Genomic DNA, 17,915 nt, shown 5'->3' with positions numbered 1-17,915 from the left:
TTTCGTCACGTTGCTTTTATGTAATATTCATTTAATGCTCCGAGTCGAGTATTCAGTGTCAGTAGTCACGGTAGAAGTATCCTATGTACGAAATATTTGCGATTCCAATGTTGTGGGTATTCTCGTGCATACTTAAATAAATATTTCGACTAAAACTGGTCGAGACGCTATTCAATTTAATTGATACCGAATAAAAAAAACACCAAACCACTTCCGTTTAGAATACAATTATTTAAGAACACTCACAATGAAAATATCTTTTAAATCAATAAAAATTACGGTAGGTATAATGACGTGTTTAGATCATTGAATTTAAATAACTATAATCTTTCGTTTTACAAATGTTCCACAAAAACCGATATTTCTTAATAAATTCAAATAACTAACATGTGATTTATATGAACTCTTTATGATAGTTATTAAAGTAAAAAATAACTAAATGGAAGCTTTTTTTTATTTGGTTTAGCGATACATTTATTCTCTTAATTGTTGAAATTCAAAATATATGATTTTCAGTTATATCGAAACATAACGTTATCGTAAAGATAAATTTATTTTTCCGCCGAATTAATTTTATTGCAGAATAAATTCGATATAATACAATTTTCGGAAATATCGGCACATATAAATCCTATAATTCAATTAAGTACAGAGATAGTGGACGATGCAATGTATTTTAATTTTTCTCTTTGTAAATATAATTTTTTAAACAAATTTAATAATAAAATGTTAAAACCCGCAAAAATAAAATAATATCTGTTTAAATTTTGACAGGGAACAAATTATTTTAATTAATTCGCGAGAATTAACATTAATTTGTTTAAATTTTATTAATATAACTTCTATATTTTTGTTAATTATCTTTAATTTTCGTATCTTTCAATTTTTTCATTTTCAAAAAAGCTTTCTGTGGTAGTTCTTCGAATCCATTATACTGTTGATATATATATATATATATATCGAATATAATCGATCTTTCAGGATTGATCTTTCAGGAACAAAAACGAATTCACTGTTCTGTGCGATATAGATCAATCCTGAAAGATCGATTAGCGAACACTTGGTATTTTCTTTTGCATATATACGCACCTGGCGATTTATCAGGATACAGTGGCGAACGAAATCCCGCATCGGCGGTGATTCGTCATCCCGTCCCGATCTCCCTCGTCCCTGTGCACCCTGTGCAGGCGCAATTATAAACCGGCGCCCTCTCGGCGTCGTCGACGGTGAGATCGGATAACGGGTCTCGAATTATATCAGTGCATCACAGTCCGCGGGTCCGACGCGCGAGCACCGCGATCAACCATTATTATCCCGGTCGAACACACTCGCGTCGCGTGCCGCACTCCTCGCCATCGTTCCTCGCATCGCGCGACGTTCATTCATTCATGCTCGGCCTGTGACGGTGGTTCCCCGTGAGAGCGCACGTGGGTGTCTACCCATCCCTCCCGCGATCATCACCTCGTTATATATCATAATATCACAATGGACGATTTTGTTTGTTAATAATCTCCTGGCGTTTTTACGATACGTGGTAATAACCTTAAGCTTAGAAATCACAGTCGCGAATTGATAACGGGTCCTCATGCGTGCCCCCTCGCGCGGTGTACCTCGCGACGTCCTCGCCACGTCCACGTCGTTCACTGCGCATACTTCCGTCTTCGGCGGCGACGGTCTCGACCGATGAAGAAGAGGAGCCGCTCTCCTCTACCCCTTTCGCTCCAATCTTTCTCCCTCCCTCTCTCTCTCTCTCTCTCTCTCTCTCTCTCTCTCTCTCTTTTTCTATCTATCGCACGCCGGCGATGACCTTCGCGAAGTCGATCAACTCTTGCTTGCTTCCACGTTCTTCGGGGTTTCCGCGTCGACCGCGACAACGACGACGCGAAACTGGCGCGAGCTCGCCGGCTGTTTATCCTTCCTCTCCTACTGCGAATTGCTGCGGACGGATTGCTGCGTCTTCCTCTCCTCTAACGAGCCCGATCGCCGATCCCGACCTCCGACTCGGCGCCGTTATCGATCATCCTCGCGCGTATGTTTCCCGGTCTCCCCTTTTCTTTCGTCCGACACACAGGGACTCTCCTCTCCACTTCAAGGGTGCGATGCGCGCCGGGGATTTCTCTCACTCTCTCTCTCTCTCTCTCTCTCTCTCTCTCTCTCTCTTCACACCCTCCACACACTTTCCGCTCTCTCTCTCGTCTTTGACTTCTCACTCGAGAGATAAGGGGAAGGACTACCACTCGACCGACTCGACGTCGTCGGGCCGCCGAACGACGCGACTGCCGAATCGCGGGGAACGTCGTATGACGAAAGGCTGCACCGATCCCGTTGCTGCGTCGTCGTCGGGGGTTGTCTGATGTCGCAGCTGCCTGTTGTGCTCGATCGCTGCTGACTCCGGTCGACGACGGCTCGTACTGCTGCCGTGGCGCGTGTCCGCGCGCGAGCTCTTCCGCGGTGTCGGCTTCCTGGGGGAGCGCGCGGCGCGCGATGCCATCGTCCTCCCTGTGCCCGTGTCGACCGCCGACTGTGTGCCGGCACGCACGACCGCCTCGTCCCGCGAAGACGAGGTCCGCCGACCGCCGAGGCGCGTGCTCTCAGTAGTCGCTCAGTGTCGCGACGTGGTGACGCGACAGGCGACCTTCCGCACGGATCCTATCGCTGGATCGTGTCGGTTGACCGTTGTCCGCTTTCTCCTCGCGCCGATGATGCCTCGGGATTGCGTCCGAGGATCGCCATAGCTCCGCTCCTCTCGTTGCTCCGATGATCGTGGAGCATTTGGCGGGCGTCGCTCTGATAAGCCAGAGTAGGGAATCCGTACAAGGTGTATAAGGTATTGAAAGGGTGGAAGTATGGGAAAAAGGAAGAAATCTTTTCGGTGTCTCGCAGCCGAGTACTCTCGTTTTAACGTCCGTCTCCGAGAATCCTCTTGAATTTTTAGAGCATCACGAGTCCTTACGCGATGACACGTTCATCTTCGGTGACGATGGTGTAAGTTTAATCGCGACTTGCCACTCTTCCTCCGTTGCACTCTCACTCGATCGCGACAGCTCGTCGACGTCGTGGTGGATGCGATCGCGTCATCGTGCACCGTTCGACATCGCACTCTCACCGCGAATGGAACCGGGTCCCGGTAGTCGCCCCGCTGAATCCGTTTGATGACACACGGCTAGCGTGACAATGACACTGTCGTCGTTTTGTCGTCCTCGTTCGAGTCGCCGTCGTCGTAATCGTTGTCGTCGTCGTCGTCGTCGTCGTTGTCGCCGGGAGGACTCTCTTGTGTCGCTCTTCGCTTATTGGTGGAGAGACGACGACGTCGTCGTCGTTCAAGGATGACTCGGTTCGAACAAATACCCGATGAACAAAGTAGATGAACAGGGTTCTACCGGGTGGCAGCTGCGATTCTTAACGATGGATCTCGTCCGCCGAGTGCGCGACTCGCCGACAGCGATGATGACGACTCTGTGAATCGAGCGCGGGCGGAAACTGGCTGCTCGACGTCGGTTGGCCCCGGCTGGCGAATACCATACTCCGAACGCCACATTCGGTACCACGGTCGGTCCTCCTCCACGTTCCTCCGCCTCTCGCGCAAGCTCTCCTCTCTCTGTCTCGCTCCTCTCTCTCTCGCTCCCTCGATTCTTCCCTCTCGAGTTTCGCCAGGTTCTCCGTCCTCGTCCTTCTCCCTACCCACGTTTTGCTTTTCTCCCCCTTTTCCGATCTCGATTGATGTTTCTTCGTAGATTTATTTCACAACTCTTCTTGTTTACTCATCACTTTTTCCCATCTCGTTTCACAGTTTTCCCTCTCTTTTTTTTCTCTACTTCTCCCTTATCGCCTTCTCTCCCTTTTTCCACCCCCTTCTTGCTCTGTCTCTCATCCGCCTCGCCCACTTGCACTCTCTCTCTCTCTCTCTCTCTCTCTCTCTCTCTCTCTCTCTCTCTCTCTCTCTCTCTCTCTCTCTCTCTCTCTCTCTCTCTTCTGTTGTCCTTTATCACGCGCTATCCCCGTTGCACTCTCCGCCTATCGGAATTCCCAGTCATCTCTCGACCTCAACGCGGGACGCGAAGCAACTACCCTTTTTGCTGCTACTACTGTGAAAGGCGACGACGAGGTGCACCAGCCCTTCTCTCGCCCTTATCGATCACGACGCATGTCGCGCGGATTTACGAAAGGCCTCGTCCCATCCAATTCCCATCGAGATGAGATAGAAATTTCACTGTTCCCTCCTGCTCGTTCTATTTGTTCTTCCGTGTGTGAACTCGACGAAAGAAAGAGATGCACACGGTGGCGGTACCACGCATTGGGGGTGGGGTGAAAGTGGGAGAAGACGAAGAGCGTGCGCCGTTATATGTGCCTATCTGTCTACCTGTCCGTCTATCCGTCCGTCCGTCCGTTCGTCTGTCTGTCGGTCTAGATGGTAGCGTGTTACGTGCGTGTACGTACTACCTGTACAGCAGCCGTGTAACATATGCAAACGTAATCCCGACACGTCGATGTTGGGCGGCTGATAGCCGGCCTCGCACTGCTTCCCCGATATGGCTACGCGTCGTAACAACAGCAGCGGCCCGGCCGTGCGTTCTCCATTCCCCTCGCGCCCACCCCGGGGTCGAAAAATCGCCACCCTCTCGTCACGACGACCCGGGCGCCGCGCCGCGATGTTACCTGGAAACGCGAGTCCTTGATATAGGGTCTCATCCCTTTCCCTAGGAGTCTTCTGTGCGTGCTTTGTGATCCTTAATATCTTCTACATCCCCTCTATCTGAGGAGGGGATGACACGCAAGAGCAGCTTGTGTAAAATATTTCACGGAAGAATAAAATATTGTATTCTTTTATAGAAAGAGCTTTTTTCAAAGACCCACATATTATCGCGTGATCTGACGGTGTTATAAGCCGGTTCTTATCACGTTGGAACTAAAAATCATGGGAAACATCGGTTCTTAGCGATGCACGTGTTTCTGTCGATGGTATGCGATACGATTGTCTATTTTAAGTATCATTTGCTTTCTTCCACTTCCGAGAAGGCCGCGAATACGTCACGTATCACACTTCATTCAACCAATCAGTTTGGAAATGCAATCAGTTATCGCGCACTCAGTCCTATACCTACGCTTGAAATCGCTAACGTAACCTTGCTTCCTTTATACCAGCAGTTCTAACTATATCGAACAGTACAATGTATGTTCAAAGAATGTTCGGATTGGCACGTCATTTAAGAAAACATTTGTATTATCCGAAATAATAAATCTGCATTAAATGAAGGACAAATAATTTTTATATTATTTTTATACATTCGTCAGAAAAGATTCAAAAGCCAAACGATAACTCAAATAAATTTTTAAAACGTTAAATAAAAACATACTTATATTATACAATTGATCTTTTATTTGTTCAGTTGTCACGTATTTATCTACGGACTTATCTCAATCCTAAATTTGCAAAAATATATATGTGCGTATGAATTATTATATTTGTAGCAAACGAGGAACAAACTATGTTGTACGTATTCCATGATTATTCTCTAACAAAACTTAATTTAATTTAGTTTATGTCTTATGTCTGGAAACCGATAACGGGAAGAAGAGGCAGAGAGACAGACAGAGAGAGAGAGAGAGAGAGAGAGAGAGAGAGAGAAACGGAAGCGATGTCCTCAATCGAGCGACGTCGATTCATTGTCTGACGAATGCGATACCGCGACTACTTACAGAAGATATAGGGTGACCGTAAATTTGCGCTCACATTCCATTCTCTTCGGAGAATGCGACGTTCGCTCTTACGTCTCTCAAATATATATCGAGAACGAGGTTAATATATACTTTCTATAAGACTGAAATGACGCATAAAATTCTAATGTCTGACGTAAAGATCACTCGTGAATCGTCATCCATGTAAAATGTATTTTTAGACAATGCGATTCCGATAATGGCGATTATATATAGAACTTTATCATAATTGTTATACCCCAGTGAGAAATGACCCATCGAATCGACGTCTAATTAGACGTCTATGGACGTCGGTAGACGTCGATTCGATGGGTCATTTCTCGCTGGGACGGTATGTATCTTCATTAATAATTTATAAGTAATAAGCGTAACGAGTACCAATTATCCCAGGTAGCAGAGGGACGTCAAATGACGTATTAAAAACGTGTTAATGACGTCTCTAACGTTAATAGAACGCCATTAAGACCTCTTTAGACGTCATATACTGCCACCTGAGATTCTTAATAAATAATAATTTTTTTACACAGTTGTACGCGTTTGTGTCTTAATATTTACATTTTCCCACTTGTTAGAGTAAACGTGAACTTTCCGTGAAGTTCAAAATGACAGGATAAATTGTAAGGTGATCCTGTTGCTCGTAGGAAAACGCAAAGTTCACCGAGGGCGGAAGTATATATCGCGAGTATACATAAGTGACGCTCTCTCATTCATATCGCGATAGCGTCTAAGAGGCTTACTTGGTTCTATTTCTATCCGGTCCCTCCTAAGTCCCACGTTGCACGACGGATAATTAGTTTTGCAAATACACATCATCCGAAGGCGAGCGCAGTAACATAATCGCATAACGCTTTTATTTGTGGAGAAGACGTGCGAACCCTCGCTCGGCTCGCCCCGCAAAGATCACCCGCGCAACGAAACTTTCAAAGTGCAAGATTGTACTTGGGACGACATCTCGCGGCTCGCGGCGCTTCTCGATAGCTGCGTTCGAAAAACCCGTCTCATGCGCGCCACGACGTTTCAATTTATTTGAAGAAACCCGCGTTTTTTCTATCTCTATGTTTGCGCATCGTGATTTGGTTGTTCGAGAAATATTATTATTAGTTATCATAATTCTAAAAGTGTTACTTTTCCAGCTGCTTGAAAATGACGTTGCTTGGTTTCTCGAATAATCAACAGTCGTTGACGAACGTTATTTAAGACGGAAAGCATGCGCTTGGACATGCTTTTGTCAGACATGAACATTTTGATTATTTATAATTCCATATATATCTCTAGCTAGCTGAACGCAATTGAAACTGTATTCGATAGTCTAACAGCTATTTATTAAATGTTTGACAATAATATATTTAATTAGTATATTAGGCGGTAAAACGGGCTATCACTAAATGACAATTAACATTATCAAACGATACCTTTTTAAACGATGCCATTTGGTCAACACCATGGTATTTGAGTAGAATTATCAATTTTCTATAGTATTTTGCAAAAGATTTTTAATTTTTCGCCGTTTGACTGTAGGCGATTCCGATTGAATTAATCGCCGATCGAGTTTTAATCAGAGATTTAGGTCGGCTATTAGTCGCCTTCGGGGTGAAACCGAATACGAGGACGGATAAAACTTTTATCATCCCGACATTCCGAGTCTCGCTAGGAGATTCTCCCTGCGGGCTGCCAGATACCGCCGGCTGCGGCGCGGAGCGCGGAGGAAGCATCGTTTCTTTTTTCCGCCGTGTTCGCGGTTCGCGCCGCGACGCCCGCGCGACTCGCGGCCTCGATGGCTCGATGGATCGACTGGATCGACAGTCCGACAGATCGTTCGGCGGTATCGATCGGCGTGCGTCGTCGGGTGCAGCAGGTGCAGGGTGCAGCCTGTCATATTTACTGATCCTCGCTCGGGACCCTCGGGACTCTGGATATTCTCCGGACTCTCCTGACTCTCCCTCGGGAATCGCGGCCATCGCGTCGCGCGACGACGGAACGTGCGTTATCCCACGATTGACGATTGTTCGTGCAATCGCGTCGAGTCCGCGTCGTCGTGTCGCGGTGATCCCACGGGAGGCTCCTCCTCCGTCGTCTCCTCCTTTTTCCACGGGGTAACCAAGCACCGCGGGGGGCCATTTTTGTCCGCCTCCTGGATTCTCGAGGGCCAGACGTGCCTGTCCCGCGCGATTCGCGATGACGGAGACGAACAGCGCCGCGAATCTCAACACCAAGAACGGCAACTTCATCTGCGGCGTGGTGGAAGGTACGTACTACGTGGTACGACCGGAGCCCCGTACGGCACTTATTGAGAATGTAACCCAAACGCGCCTCTTATGGTATGACATTCGCGTCCTTTGCCCCCCCAGGCGTGTAACACATTTCTTCGTTCGCAGGTTTCTACGGACGACCATGGACCACCGAGCAACGAAAGGATCTATTCCAAAAGTAAGTCCGCGTTGTAAACGCATTTTTAGTCATTCTTTTTATGAAAAGTGCGAGGAATATCATTTTTCTTTCACTCTCTAAATATATTAATTTCTCCTATCCACCGTGAACATTAACATTAATACGTCATTATATTAATGATAATTGATCATTAATTATAAATTATGCTTATTTCTAGGTTGAAGAAATGGGGAATGGACTCTTATCTGTATGCGCCAAAGGACGATTACAAACATCGCGCTTATTGGAGGGATCTGTATACCGTAGAAGAAGCCGAACATCTGACTGGTCTGATTACAGCTGCTAGGGAATACGGGATAACGTTTTACTACGCGTTATCCCCAGGATTAGATATCACGTATTCCAGTTCGAAGGAAGTCACTGCATTGAAGAGAAAACTGGAGCAAGTCAGCCAGTTTGGTTGTACAGCATTTGCATTGTTATTCGATGATATAGAGCCAGAAATGAGTGAAGCTGACAAAGAAGTGTTTCAGTCTTTCGCACAAGCTCAAGTATGTACATAGTGTTTGTAATATTCGTGTAATGTTAGTGATTTTGCATGTATGTTAATTTATTGTTCCCAAAACGAGTTATGATTTATTTTATTTCTCTCAATAAAAAATTCTTTGACTTTTCGATCTACCTTTTATAAACTAATACATATAGAATGAAGATGGAGTCCAGCTCAAAACCCAAATACGAATTGATTGCTCTCATACAGAGTCATGCGTCATCCCACGTGATGCATTGAATCTTATATTGTTCTTTTTTTTTATTTATAGGTTTCTGTCACGAACGATATTTTTCAACATCTTGGTCAACCTCGTTTTCTTCTGTGTCCCACGCAATATTGCGCAACGCGCGCGATGCCAAATGTCGCGTCTTCGGAATATCTCAACACTCTTGGAAGTAAATTATCTCAGGAAATTGACATAATGTGGACTGGACCTAAAGTCATATCGAGACTTTTAACTGTCGAGTCCATCGAAGAAATCACAGAAGTGCTCAGGAGACCACCTGTTATCTGGGATAACTTACATGCCAACGACTACGATCAGAAGAGGGTGTTTCTTGGGCCGTATTCTGGTCGTTCTCCTGATCTTATACCTAAGCTCAGAGGAGTTTTAACTAATCCTAATTGCGAATACGGAGCGAATTTTATAGCAATTCATACATTGGCTCAATGGAGCAGATGCAATGTGGATGGAAAAAGAGACTTAAGTTTAAGTAAGATTTTCGCTATATTTTATTTTATAGATTTTTTTCCGTCTTTTGTAAGATAAACTTCTGAGAAATATCGCGAGAATGATTAGACTTGAAATTAAATTCGAATCTTCTGCTTTTCGGCTAATTGCTTTATATATTTAACAGTCAAGTACCAATAACAGAAATTGATAAGACTTATTCTGTATTGTAGATGATACTGTATCGGCAGACATTAAATTAGAAACCGAGACAGAGGATGGCGTTCTCGGTGAAGATGTTCCGTCAACGTTATCGCCGAATATGTATCATCCTCGACAGGCTCTGAAAAATGCGATAAACGAATGGTTGTTAGAATTCAACAAGAAGAAAGCAGCTTGGGGGGTAATAGCCAAGCCGCAGCCATGTGTCGCTCCTACGATACCTATCCCAATAATTCCCTCCGTGAACACGTGTATGAGTCTTACGTCGACGACAACCACCACAGTTTCTGCCACACCCACGCCTGTGGCGAATTCTAATCATCTTCAAGCATTAGCCGAAGTTTGCTCAAGTGTAGCGGTTAGCGATAGTTTCATACCTCCGTCTGGGCCTGTGATGAATTCTCTAGTGTCAGATATAAAGGTGATTAGCGAGCCTGTCCTGACTACGTTATCCACCTCAACCGGATTGTCTTCTATAGAACCTATGGACTGTAATACGACTCCAAATAACTCGCCGGCGCATATAGCAAAAATTCCAGCGGAGGATGACGCTATGGTAGATAACACTTCTGTAAGTCGTTAAAATTTTAGTAGATTTAATTATGCATGTATAAACGTGTGATTTCCATTTGCTAGACATGCAGCGAAGCTTCCGGAAGTATGCAAGTAGAAGTGGACGGCACTTCTCCAATGGTCAATGGTACACAAATGATTATAGAGAACGATAGCGAAAATCATGAGAGTTCCGATAACGCGGATGTGGTATCGCAGGAACCTGTGGATATCGATAAACAACTCACACATGAGGATCTATCGCTCTTATGCGATCTATTTTACTTGCCGTTTGAGCATGGGGGTCAAGGAATTCAATTGTTACAAGAATTTAATTGGTTGAAGAGCAACGCTTATGTTGTTATGAAGAAGTCCAAGGAAGAAGATCCAACGTCTGAGTCAGACGTGAGTTGCATTGAGAAGAAATTTATTTTGACAAGTTCGATGACATATATATGATAAATGGTTTCAGATTGAAGAATGGCATCTTCGTGCCGCTAAATTAAACGACATATGTAATGCGGTAAATAGATTATTCCAAAGACTCACATACTGTAATAATCGTGAGTTATTGTACGATCTGTACTCATACGTATGGGATATGAGGGGAGTTGTTTCTCTTCTAAATAGTTACGTGAAATGGCTGGGTAAGTTGCATTTGATTCATATATGAGATATTTTCTGATATATTGACATTATTAAAAAATTGACGTTAAAAATATCTCCAAACAGTTTGTTTTCTAACAAGTAACAAATAAAATTAGGTTATAATAGTAATGAGAATGATTCACAGTAAAAATAATTGATATAATTTCTGAAAACTTTAAGTACGTATTTATAAATTTGAATTATTATAATTAAAGGAATCTTTAATTTTACAAAATTCTTATAATTACTATTTTCTAACGTGATATATATTAATTCTTGTCAAATATCAGGAATATGTATGTGAATCAAGATAAGAATTTTAATAAATATACATAGTCTTGCTATTATTTTTATTATTATATATAAAGAAAGTCTATTTGAAATGCTAGTATGCTGGTAAAAATATGCAAGTCAATGATATTACTAATTTTTTAAATTCCAAATATATATATTTATTGTGTGGTGTAGTAACAATCTGTCCAAATAATCAATTATTTCTTATAAATATTAATCTTTTTGATATTAGAGATTTAATCCAATTTCTTAAAATTACATTCATTGTACTGCAGACAAGTGCTGTTGTTGACTTCTCTTAGAAATATTATAATTTATTACCTATACTTATATTTCAGAACAAAAGTGTCTCGCGTATCGGTAAGTGAACGTTATCTTATTTTTTGTTATATAGTTTTTTCTTTTTACAAGGAGAAAATCTCTTCTTTTTATTGATTTGATTAAAGATAGAACGTATATAATAACGTACTGCATTTTTTATGCTTTGTGAAGATACGATCATTGTCAAAATTATTATCAAAATATAATTGAATTGTTAAATATTAGTCCTACATGAAGTTTGTTGCAGAAATTTTAATGTTAAATAATATATATTATCTATTTATATATAATTTATATTTATATATAAATATATATAATATATTCGGTAATAAAAATGTTATAATACTAGTATATAATATTTCTGTCAGACTTGTCAGACTAATGCATGATAATTGTAATATTTCCTTGTAAAGTGGTGTAAACTGACGCTGCGCAATCTTTTTGTTTTAATATCTGCTCTTTGAAATCCGTAAATTACTGATTGATAAATAATTCCACATAATTTTACACAATATATTTGATGGTACTTTGTATATCAAGCAAGAAAATTTAATTGCTTTTTGTTTAAACAATATCTAGTTGTTTTGGAGATATCTAACAATTTTGAAACATTTTTTTCTTTGAAAAGCTTGTTCAAAAAGATGACAACTGTAGTGAAATAGTATTAACAATAGATTTCTTCTGCTTATTTATTGTGTTTATAATATACTAGGTAATATAATTTTCAAACTTTGTGCATAATATTAAGTAATAAAGATTATCAGTAATATTCGGAGATTTCACATGTCACAAATTGTATATTCGTGAACTTAGTGTGCATTTGTTTCTGCGCATTAGAGATAAATGCATCGCATTTGCGCGCGTAGGTAAAACTGCCATAAGTCAGAAAAGTTACATAAAAAATACATGTTTCTACTCATTAAATGCTTTTGAAGACAGAGTATGTGAGTAGACAGAAATTAAATGAAATTTATTATAATACACTTGCTACAAATATGCATATACAATTGATACTTGTCTCAATTTTAAGGTAATCGTTGTTTTTTACATTTTTATATCTTTCTAAAAACGGTTCTGACTAATGGCCGCTGGCTAAAATTTATTTTGACGATTTTTATGTAGGCAAGCCACAACATCTATTTTTTCTGTTTAATAAAATTTATATATTATTGCACAATATATATAAATATACTTTAAAATTTTTTATCTTAGTGCTTATAATTGTTTAATCTAAATCTAACTCATAAATGGTATACGTCTGATTGAAAATGTGAAATAAATTGATGTGGCTTTCCCATGCAATGGCGAAAAGATCATTTGTAGCAATGGCAAAAACGGTGATTCTATGAGATGACATTCAACAGCATCTTTATGGAGGTGAACAAATACTGGATTTAAAAGCAATCTTATACCAGCTATTAACGTATCAATCGACTTTCTTTACAGATAACATGAAACAGGAGTTTGTTTTCTATATATAAATTTTTATGCAATAACGTATTAAAATCCAAATTAGAAATTGTACATATATGTATATTATACATGTTCCTCTCTAAACATATTTATTCCAATCGAAATTGTATAAGATTTAAGATCTATAGCGAATATTCTCCTGTGGAAATGTAAATGTATCAGGATCAGGATAGCTTTGGTTCATTCACTAACTCGCATTTCTGTGTTTTTTTGTCTTGTTGATAGCGTTTGGCAGATTCCCATCGACGATGACGACGTTTACCCAGGGCAGCTACACATGTATGCGGTTTAACAGTCTTTGAGTAACACGGCGGAAAGCGCGCGAAATAATAAAGTTTCAAACATTGCAGTGATAGTTGCATTTCTAAATTTTTGTTTGGGACTTTACAAAAAATATTGTCTCGTTTAACACGAGCGAGAAATGTGTGCATATCTATAGAAGCAGCGTTGCAACACCTTGAAAAATCAATGTGTACAAAGCACATTTATTTTCGCGATTCGCTATGTGATGGACATACTTCCTATATATCGCAAAGATTATATATATATATATATATATATATATATATATATATATATATATATCTACGTCCACGTTTAATCCTGTTATTTTATTAAAACTATATATGTGATACACTATATACAATGTCGTTTCACAATTTGTTGCATACACATGTTATATTTTGTGATGATTTTATTTTTAGTATTAATATTTTGTGTTCTTTGTAGAATTAATTTTTGCGTCTGTATAATAATTCATATTGAGAAATGAATTATTTGAAAGCTCTTTTTCTATCAGATTTTATAAATATATACTTGAAAAAACGTGTGATCGAAATGATTTTACACTCATATATCGATTTTAATACATTTTTGCGTTTCTGAAGTAAGTCCATCAAAGAATTACGTAGAATTGGCACGATTTAGCAAACAAAAAGTATATAAACTCTTGAATGTTTCCCTGCAAATCGTGATCTTTGATCATTTGCGATAAAAGATACTTTTTCGAGTCTTTTGATTTGCGAATATGACGGTGTCTTGTGGATTAACAATGGTATTACGACATGCAAAAATATATATTCTTTTTTTTTATCTTAAATGATCAATGCTCCTACGCTCCTTTTGCCAACTTGCCTGCACTAATTTGTTTTACTTAGTTTCAGAAACTATATTCTTTTCAGGCGTGATGATAAGAAATTTTATTTCAGGCGCATATTGGCAAACTGGACTATTATTCCACTTTCCTATCCTAATCCAGTGCTTCAAGAGTTTAGCATTGCGCGAGCTTTGGTGCAACATCTATGAAATCCAATTTTTTTCTCTATTTACTAATATCGGTTTTTCTGGAATAAAATATAATATTTAGTTACGGTAACAATGTAATATTTAGTTACAGTAACAATTAAAATTTCTTGAAATATTATATATAGATTTTCAGCTTTATATTATACATTGTTAAAAGAAAGTATATTTTTATTATAAAATTTACCTCTCTATCTGTATAATATTTATTTTGAATCTGTAAAAATTGGTGCACCTTAGTTATCCGATTGGATGAATCATTCTTTTTCTCATACTCCCATTGACATGGAGCGGAACAATTCCGAAATAAATGAGAGAAAGAAAGACATTTCCAATCGACTTGTACCTTTGCATGTTAAAGATTTAAGCAAAATTGATGCCCAGAGCAGTGGAAGCCAATTGAAATTAAACTACACGCATAGCGCGCGAATGTAATTCCAGAGCATTTCGTGATTTATTAAAAACAATTATGTGTCTTGGGATAGGGTTTTCAAATGGTTGGAAAGAAACATTTATGAGTGGAGACCAGGAGCCATGGGTTTTTCGTGGTGGACTTACGGCTGATTTACAGGTATATTTAATTTCCTTGCATTTGTTTATGTTTGACTATAAAAATGATACATTGAAGAACATTATTTTTGTGTGTTTAGAGATTAATTCCAGTTGATAGTGGCAATGATTTGTTCGTCTATAAAGCACCGGAAGTGCCCAGTAGTAAGATATATACAATTCGGCCATACTTACCGAGTGATGAAGAAGCGGTTTATGCGGTGTGCAATCAACTGAATAATTGTACAACTTCATCAGCTGTATCAGACAGGTGCGTATAATATTAACATATTATTTTTCTATTTTTTTGAAGAAATTGTTCTGAATATCTATCTATCTAGACTCATCGGAGGATTTTTAACATTAAGCCCGGAGTTATGTATGGTTGTTGAGGATGAAAATGGTGTAACGGGCTACGCAGTGGCTACGCTGAATGTAAAATCCTACAATCAGAAAATGGCTGTTTCCTCGATTCCTGAACTGCGAATGAAATATCCCTTAGACAATAGCATTAGCGAGCTGCCACAAAATGTTCAGGTATGGGAGCGCTAACGATTTTACCTATATCTGTATTTTATACGTTTACCATCGTACTGACTATTTTCAAATAAAAATTGTAGGATGCTATACAATACTTTCATTCATTTATTCCGGATGTGTCGGAACAATTGTGCAGACAACATCCGTCGAAGCTTATATGTGGTATATTGCCAAGTGTGACAGATCAGTCTATTTGTAAACGTTTAATAACCTGCGTTCTTGCAGCTTTAAGAGCAAATGGTACGTATTTTACTGATTTAAAACATAATGAAATAGACTACTTAATCTCTATTGAAAATTAAATTATGTATACTTGTTTCTAATATAATTAAATATTATTTGATGTTATACTTTATATTGCAAACATAGGTAAATATATAAGTGTATTTGTGGAATATGTTTTGTGGAATAGGTTCTTTCGGAGTACACACAACGATGTCGTCAACGGACAAAGAATCTCACGAATTCTATGGCAAGCTAGGCTTCGTTGATTTAAATCCGGCGCATGAGGAATATCCTGCAATTAAAACTATGTGTAGAAGTTTCTAACAGAGAATTAATACTCCAATGATCCTCGTCAACAAAGTGTATCTACTTGGACCATCTTCCGGGAAAACAACGGTTTCTTAGGATAACTCCTAAAACACAGAAGCTAGTAATAAATTTGAACGCCTTTATTCAAGACCTTTTTAAACGTAAACATGCAAACGCGATAAGTGTACTTTTTCGAGAATGTTCGTACACTTGAAAACATTATTTCTAATATATTCGATATAATCTTTCTTATATAGTATCGAAATCTTTAAATGTGTATTTGATACGAATGTACACATATGTATATAATAATTAATGCCAAGTTTTAATATTATAGTAATACTTCTATTAAAAGGAGATTAATAAGCATAATTATATTAAAAGAAGATGTATAAGTATAATCAGATTCGTTTTCAGTTCAACATGAATTATATTCTTTACTTTGTTAACACACAGTTATGTTTATTATATTATTAAAATATATATATATATATGTGTGTATTTTTTATATATACTATGCCATATAACACTTCATGTAGTATCTTGGTTTAATTCTAATTGGATTCCTTCTTAAACATACCCCGTGTTCTTTTTTTACTGGCAGTGCTGAAAATATATAGTTTGCGTCACGTAACTATAGATTTTCAGTACTGGCAGTGAATATAGGAACACGCCCATAGTATGTATATAAAATTCTCAATATGTGTGCATGATGAAATGCCAGTGTGTTCATTAATGAGTCGTTGGAACTTTATTTAAAAAAAGTATTTTCTTATCGAAATGATATGTATGAATGACTGAATATAGTTTTAAAGTGCATTTTTTTTTAATGCGCTTTAAACTTTCTTTTAAATAAATGTAAAAAATGAGTGTGAGAAATTATGACACAAGTTAGGTTTTAAATATGTAGTCTTAATCTAAATCTGATAATCAGATGTATATTAAGTATGAATGAGTTTCGTAGTATTCACTGCTCAACTACAAGCTTGTAATATACATTTAAATCTACAGCAGTAAGGTATTTTAGGTTTCATGTACACGTATATATAATCTCACACATATAATTTTTCTTATGAATTACCTTAATCGGCTCTACAAATGTATGTATATATCTCTTACGTAATGAATAAAACTACGAAATGTGATGTTTTCTTTTTTAGACATCTAAAAAAGAAAATATTACTTTGTCGTAATCCATTGTTATTAGACATGAACAAGATATATGTTAGATGTTCTTTTTTATATTAATTATTCCATACAGACATTACTTTAATTAAACACTTTAAAAGTGCACTATTAAGTATCATAGAACGTATTAATTGCTAGAAAAAGAACTTTTTATTTTAACTTTTATATTAATACAATAAGCGAATACAAAATTTAAAGCGCAATGTCGTAATAAGAACAATAACGTGCATTATATATGTATGTAAAAAATATTTGAGTGATTTACTTCTTATGTCTCTACGAAGGTATTAATAAATTCACCATTAACCGTACAAGTTAAATATATTAATGTATGAAGTGTATAGAATTAATATAAATAATAACGTACAAGATTAAAAAAAATTAATCATAAAAATTTATATAGATTATTTGCCTTACACATGTATTGTCAGTACTGACATAATAATAACTTACTGTGCTATTTAAAATAGTTTTCCAAGAATTTTGTGCAGTACCCAGCAGTACCTTCAAACGTTACTACAAAGTTTCATTGAGTGCCATGTACAAAAAGAAAAGAAATCCATTCTCACAGATTTATATGCTAGATTTTACTTGTACTTTGATGGTAATTGCTTTTAGAACTTTTGTACTGAATATATTCGATGATGGAGTAAAAAAGATCGAATGCACTGACAAGGAAACTGGAAAGGACACCAATTTTTAAAGGATTCTTACGGTTATTTTTGAAATACGTATAATACATCTTTTAATAACTTTATATCTTGTTTCATTGTTGATTACGCGCTTTCTATATATACATATCTGATACATCCAAGGAATATTCTATTCCAGTTTTTTATTGTGCATGAGAGAAAAGCTCATTTCTTCTCCAATTACCTTGACATGTGCTAGCGAGACTGGGCGTGAATATTGTAATACATACGATATAATATTGTTTTATTTAAATAAATATTTCAAAAAACATTG

At 38.3% G+C, this 17,915-nt stretch overlaps 2 protein-coding genes across 12 annotated transcripts in view; one reads left to right on the top strand and one right to left on the bottom strand.

Moving 5' to 3' along the window:
- The window catches only part of Ih (hyperpolarization activated cyclic nucleotide gated potassium channel Ih), a 141,447-nt gene extending 136,889 nt beyond the window's left edge, over positions 1–4,558 (bottom strand). For 4 of the 9 annotated variants that reach the window (XM_077417057.1, XM_077417063.1, XM_077417060.1 and 1 more), the window contains exon 1: positions 1,090–4,546. The gene's annotated coding sequence lies outside the window, so the exon portion shown is untranslated. Of the gene's footprint in view, positions 1–1,089 lie in introns of all 9 variants that reach the window. The other 5 variants (XM_077417062.1, XM_077417065.1, XR_013258720.1 and 2 more) reach the window with 4 other exon arrangements.
- Positions 4,559–7,481: 2,923 nt separating this feature from the next.
- Positions 7,482–17,912, top strand: Oga (O-GlcNAcase). Of its 3 annotated transcripts, none has more exons than XM_077417054.1 (13): positions 7,482–7,960; positions 8,091–8,142; positions 8,321–8,654; positions 8,925–9,369; positions 9,560–10,119; positions 10,185–10,505; positions 10,573–10,747; positions 13,062–13,115; positions 14,624–14,709; positions 14,789–14,958; positions 15,029–15,224; positions 15,308–15,467; positions 15,640–17,912. In XM_077417054.1, the coding sequence occupies exons 1-13, from the start codon at positions 7,891–7,893 to the stop codon at positions 15,774–15,776; spliced, it is 2,760 nt and encodes a 919-aa protein (XP_077273180.1). In that variant the 5' UTR covers positions 7,482–7,890; the 3' UTR covers positions 15,777–17,912. The 3 variants fall into 3 exon arrangements, with proteins under 3 accessions (XP_077273180.1, XP_077273182.1, XP_077273181.1); XM_077417055.1 differs by having other exon boundaries at positions 7,483–7,960; positions 9,560–10,104; XM_077417056.1 differs by lacking the exon at positions 13,062–13,115.
- The last annotated feature ends 3 nt before the right edge of the window (positions 17,913–17,915 follow it).

Source organism: Temnothorax americanus, unplaced genomic scaffold (assembly GCF_048541705.1).
Source record: "Temnothorax americanus isolate GAGA-0224 unplaced genomic scaffold, ASM4854170v1 Scaffold47, whole genome shotgun sequence".
NCBI classification, from domain to species: Eukaryota; Metazoa; Arthropoda; class Insecta; order Hymenoptera; family Formicidae; genus Temnothorax; species Temnothorax americanus.
Note: the sequence above shows the minus strand (reverse complement) of the source record. Positions and strands in the feature narration are given on the sequence as shown.

Bases quoted from the DNA above. Each gene is read 5' to 3' on its own strand.
- Oga (XM_077417054.1), top strand. From the start codon at position 7,891: ATGACGGAGACGAACAGCGCCGCGAATCTCAACACCAAGAACGGCAAC. The intron at 10,506-10,572 runs GTGAGTTGCATT...AAATGGTTTCAG, and splicing joins ATCCAACGTCTGAGTCAGAC to ATTGAAGAATGGCATCTTCG. The intron at 10,748-13,061 runs GTAAGTTGCATT...TCTTGTTGATAG, and splicing joins TAGTTACGTGAAATGGCTGG to CGTTTGGCAGATTCCCATCG.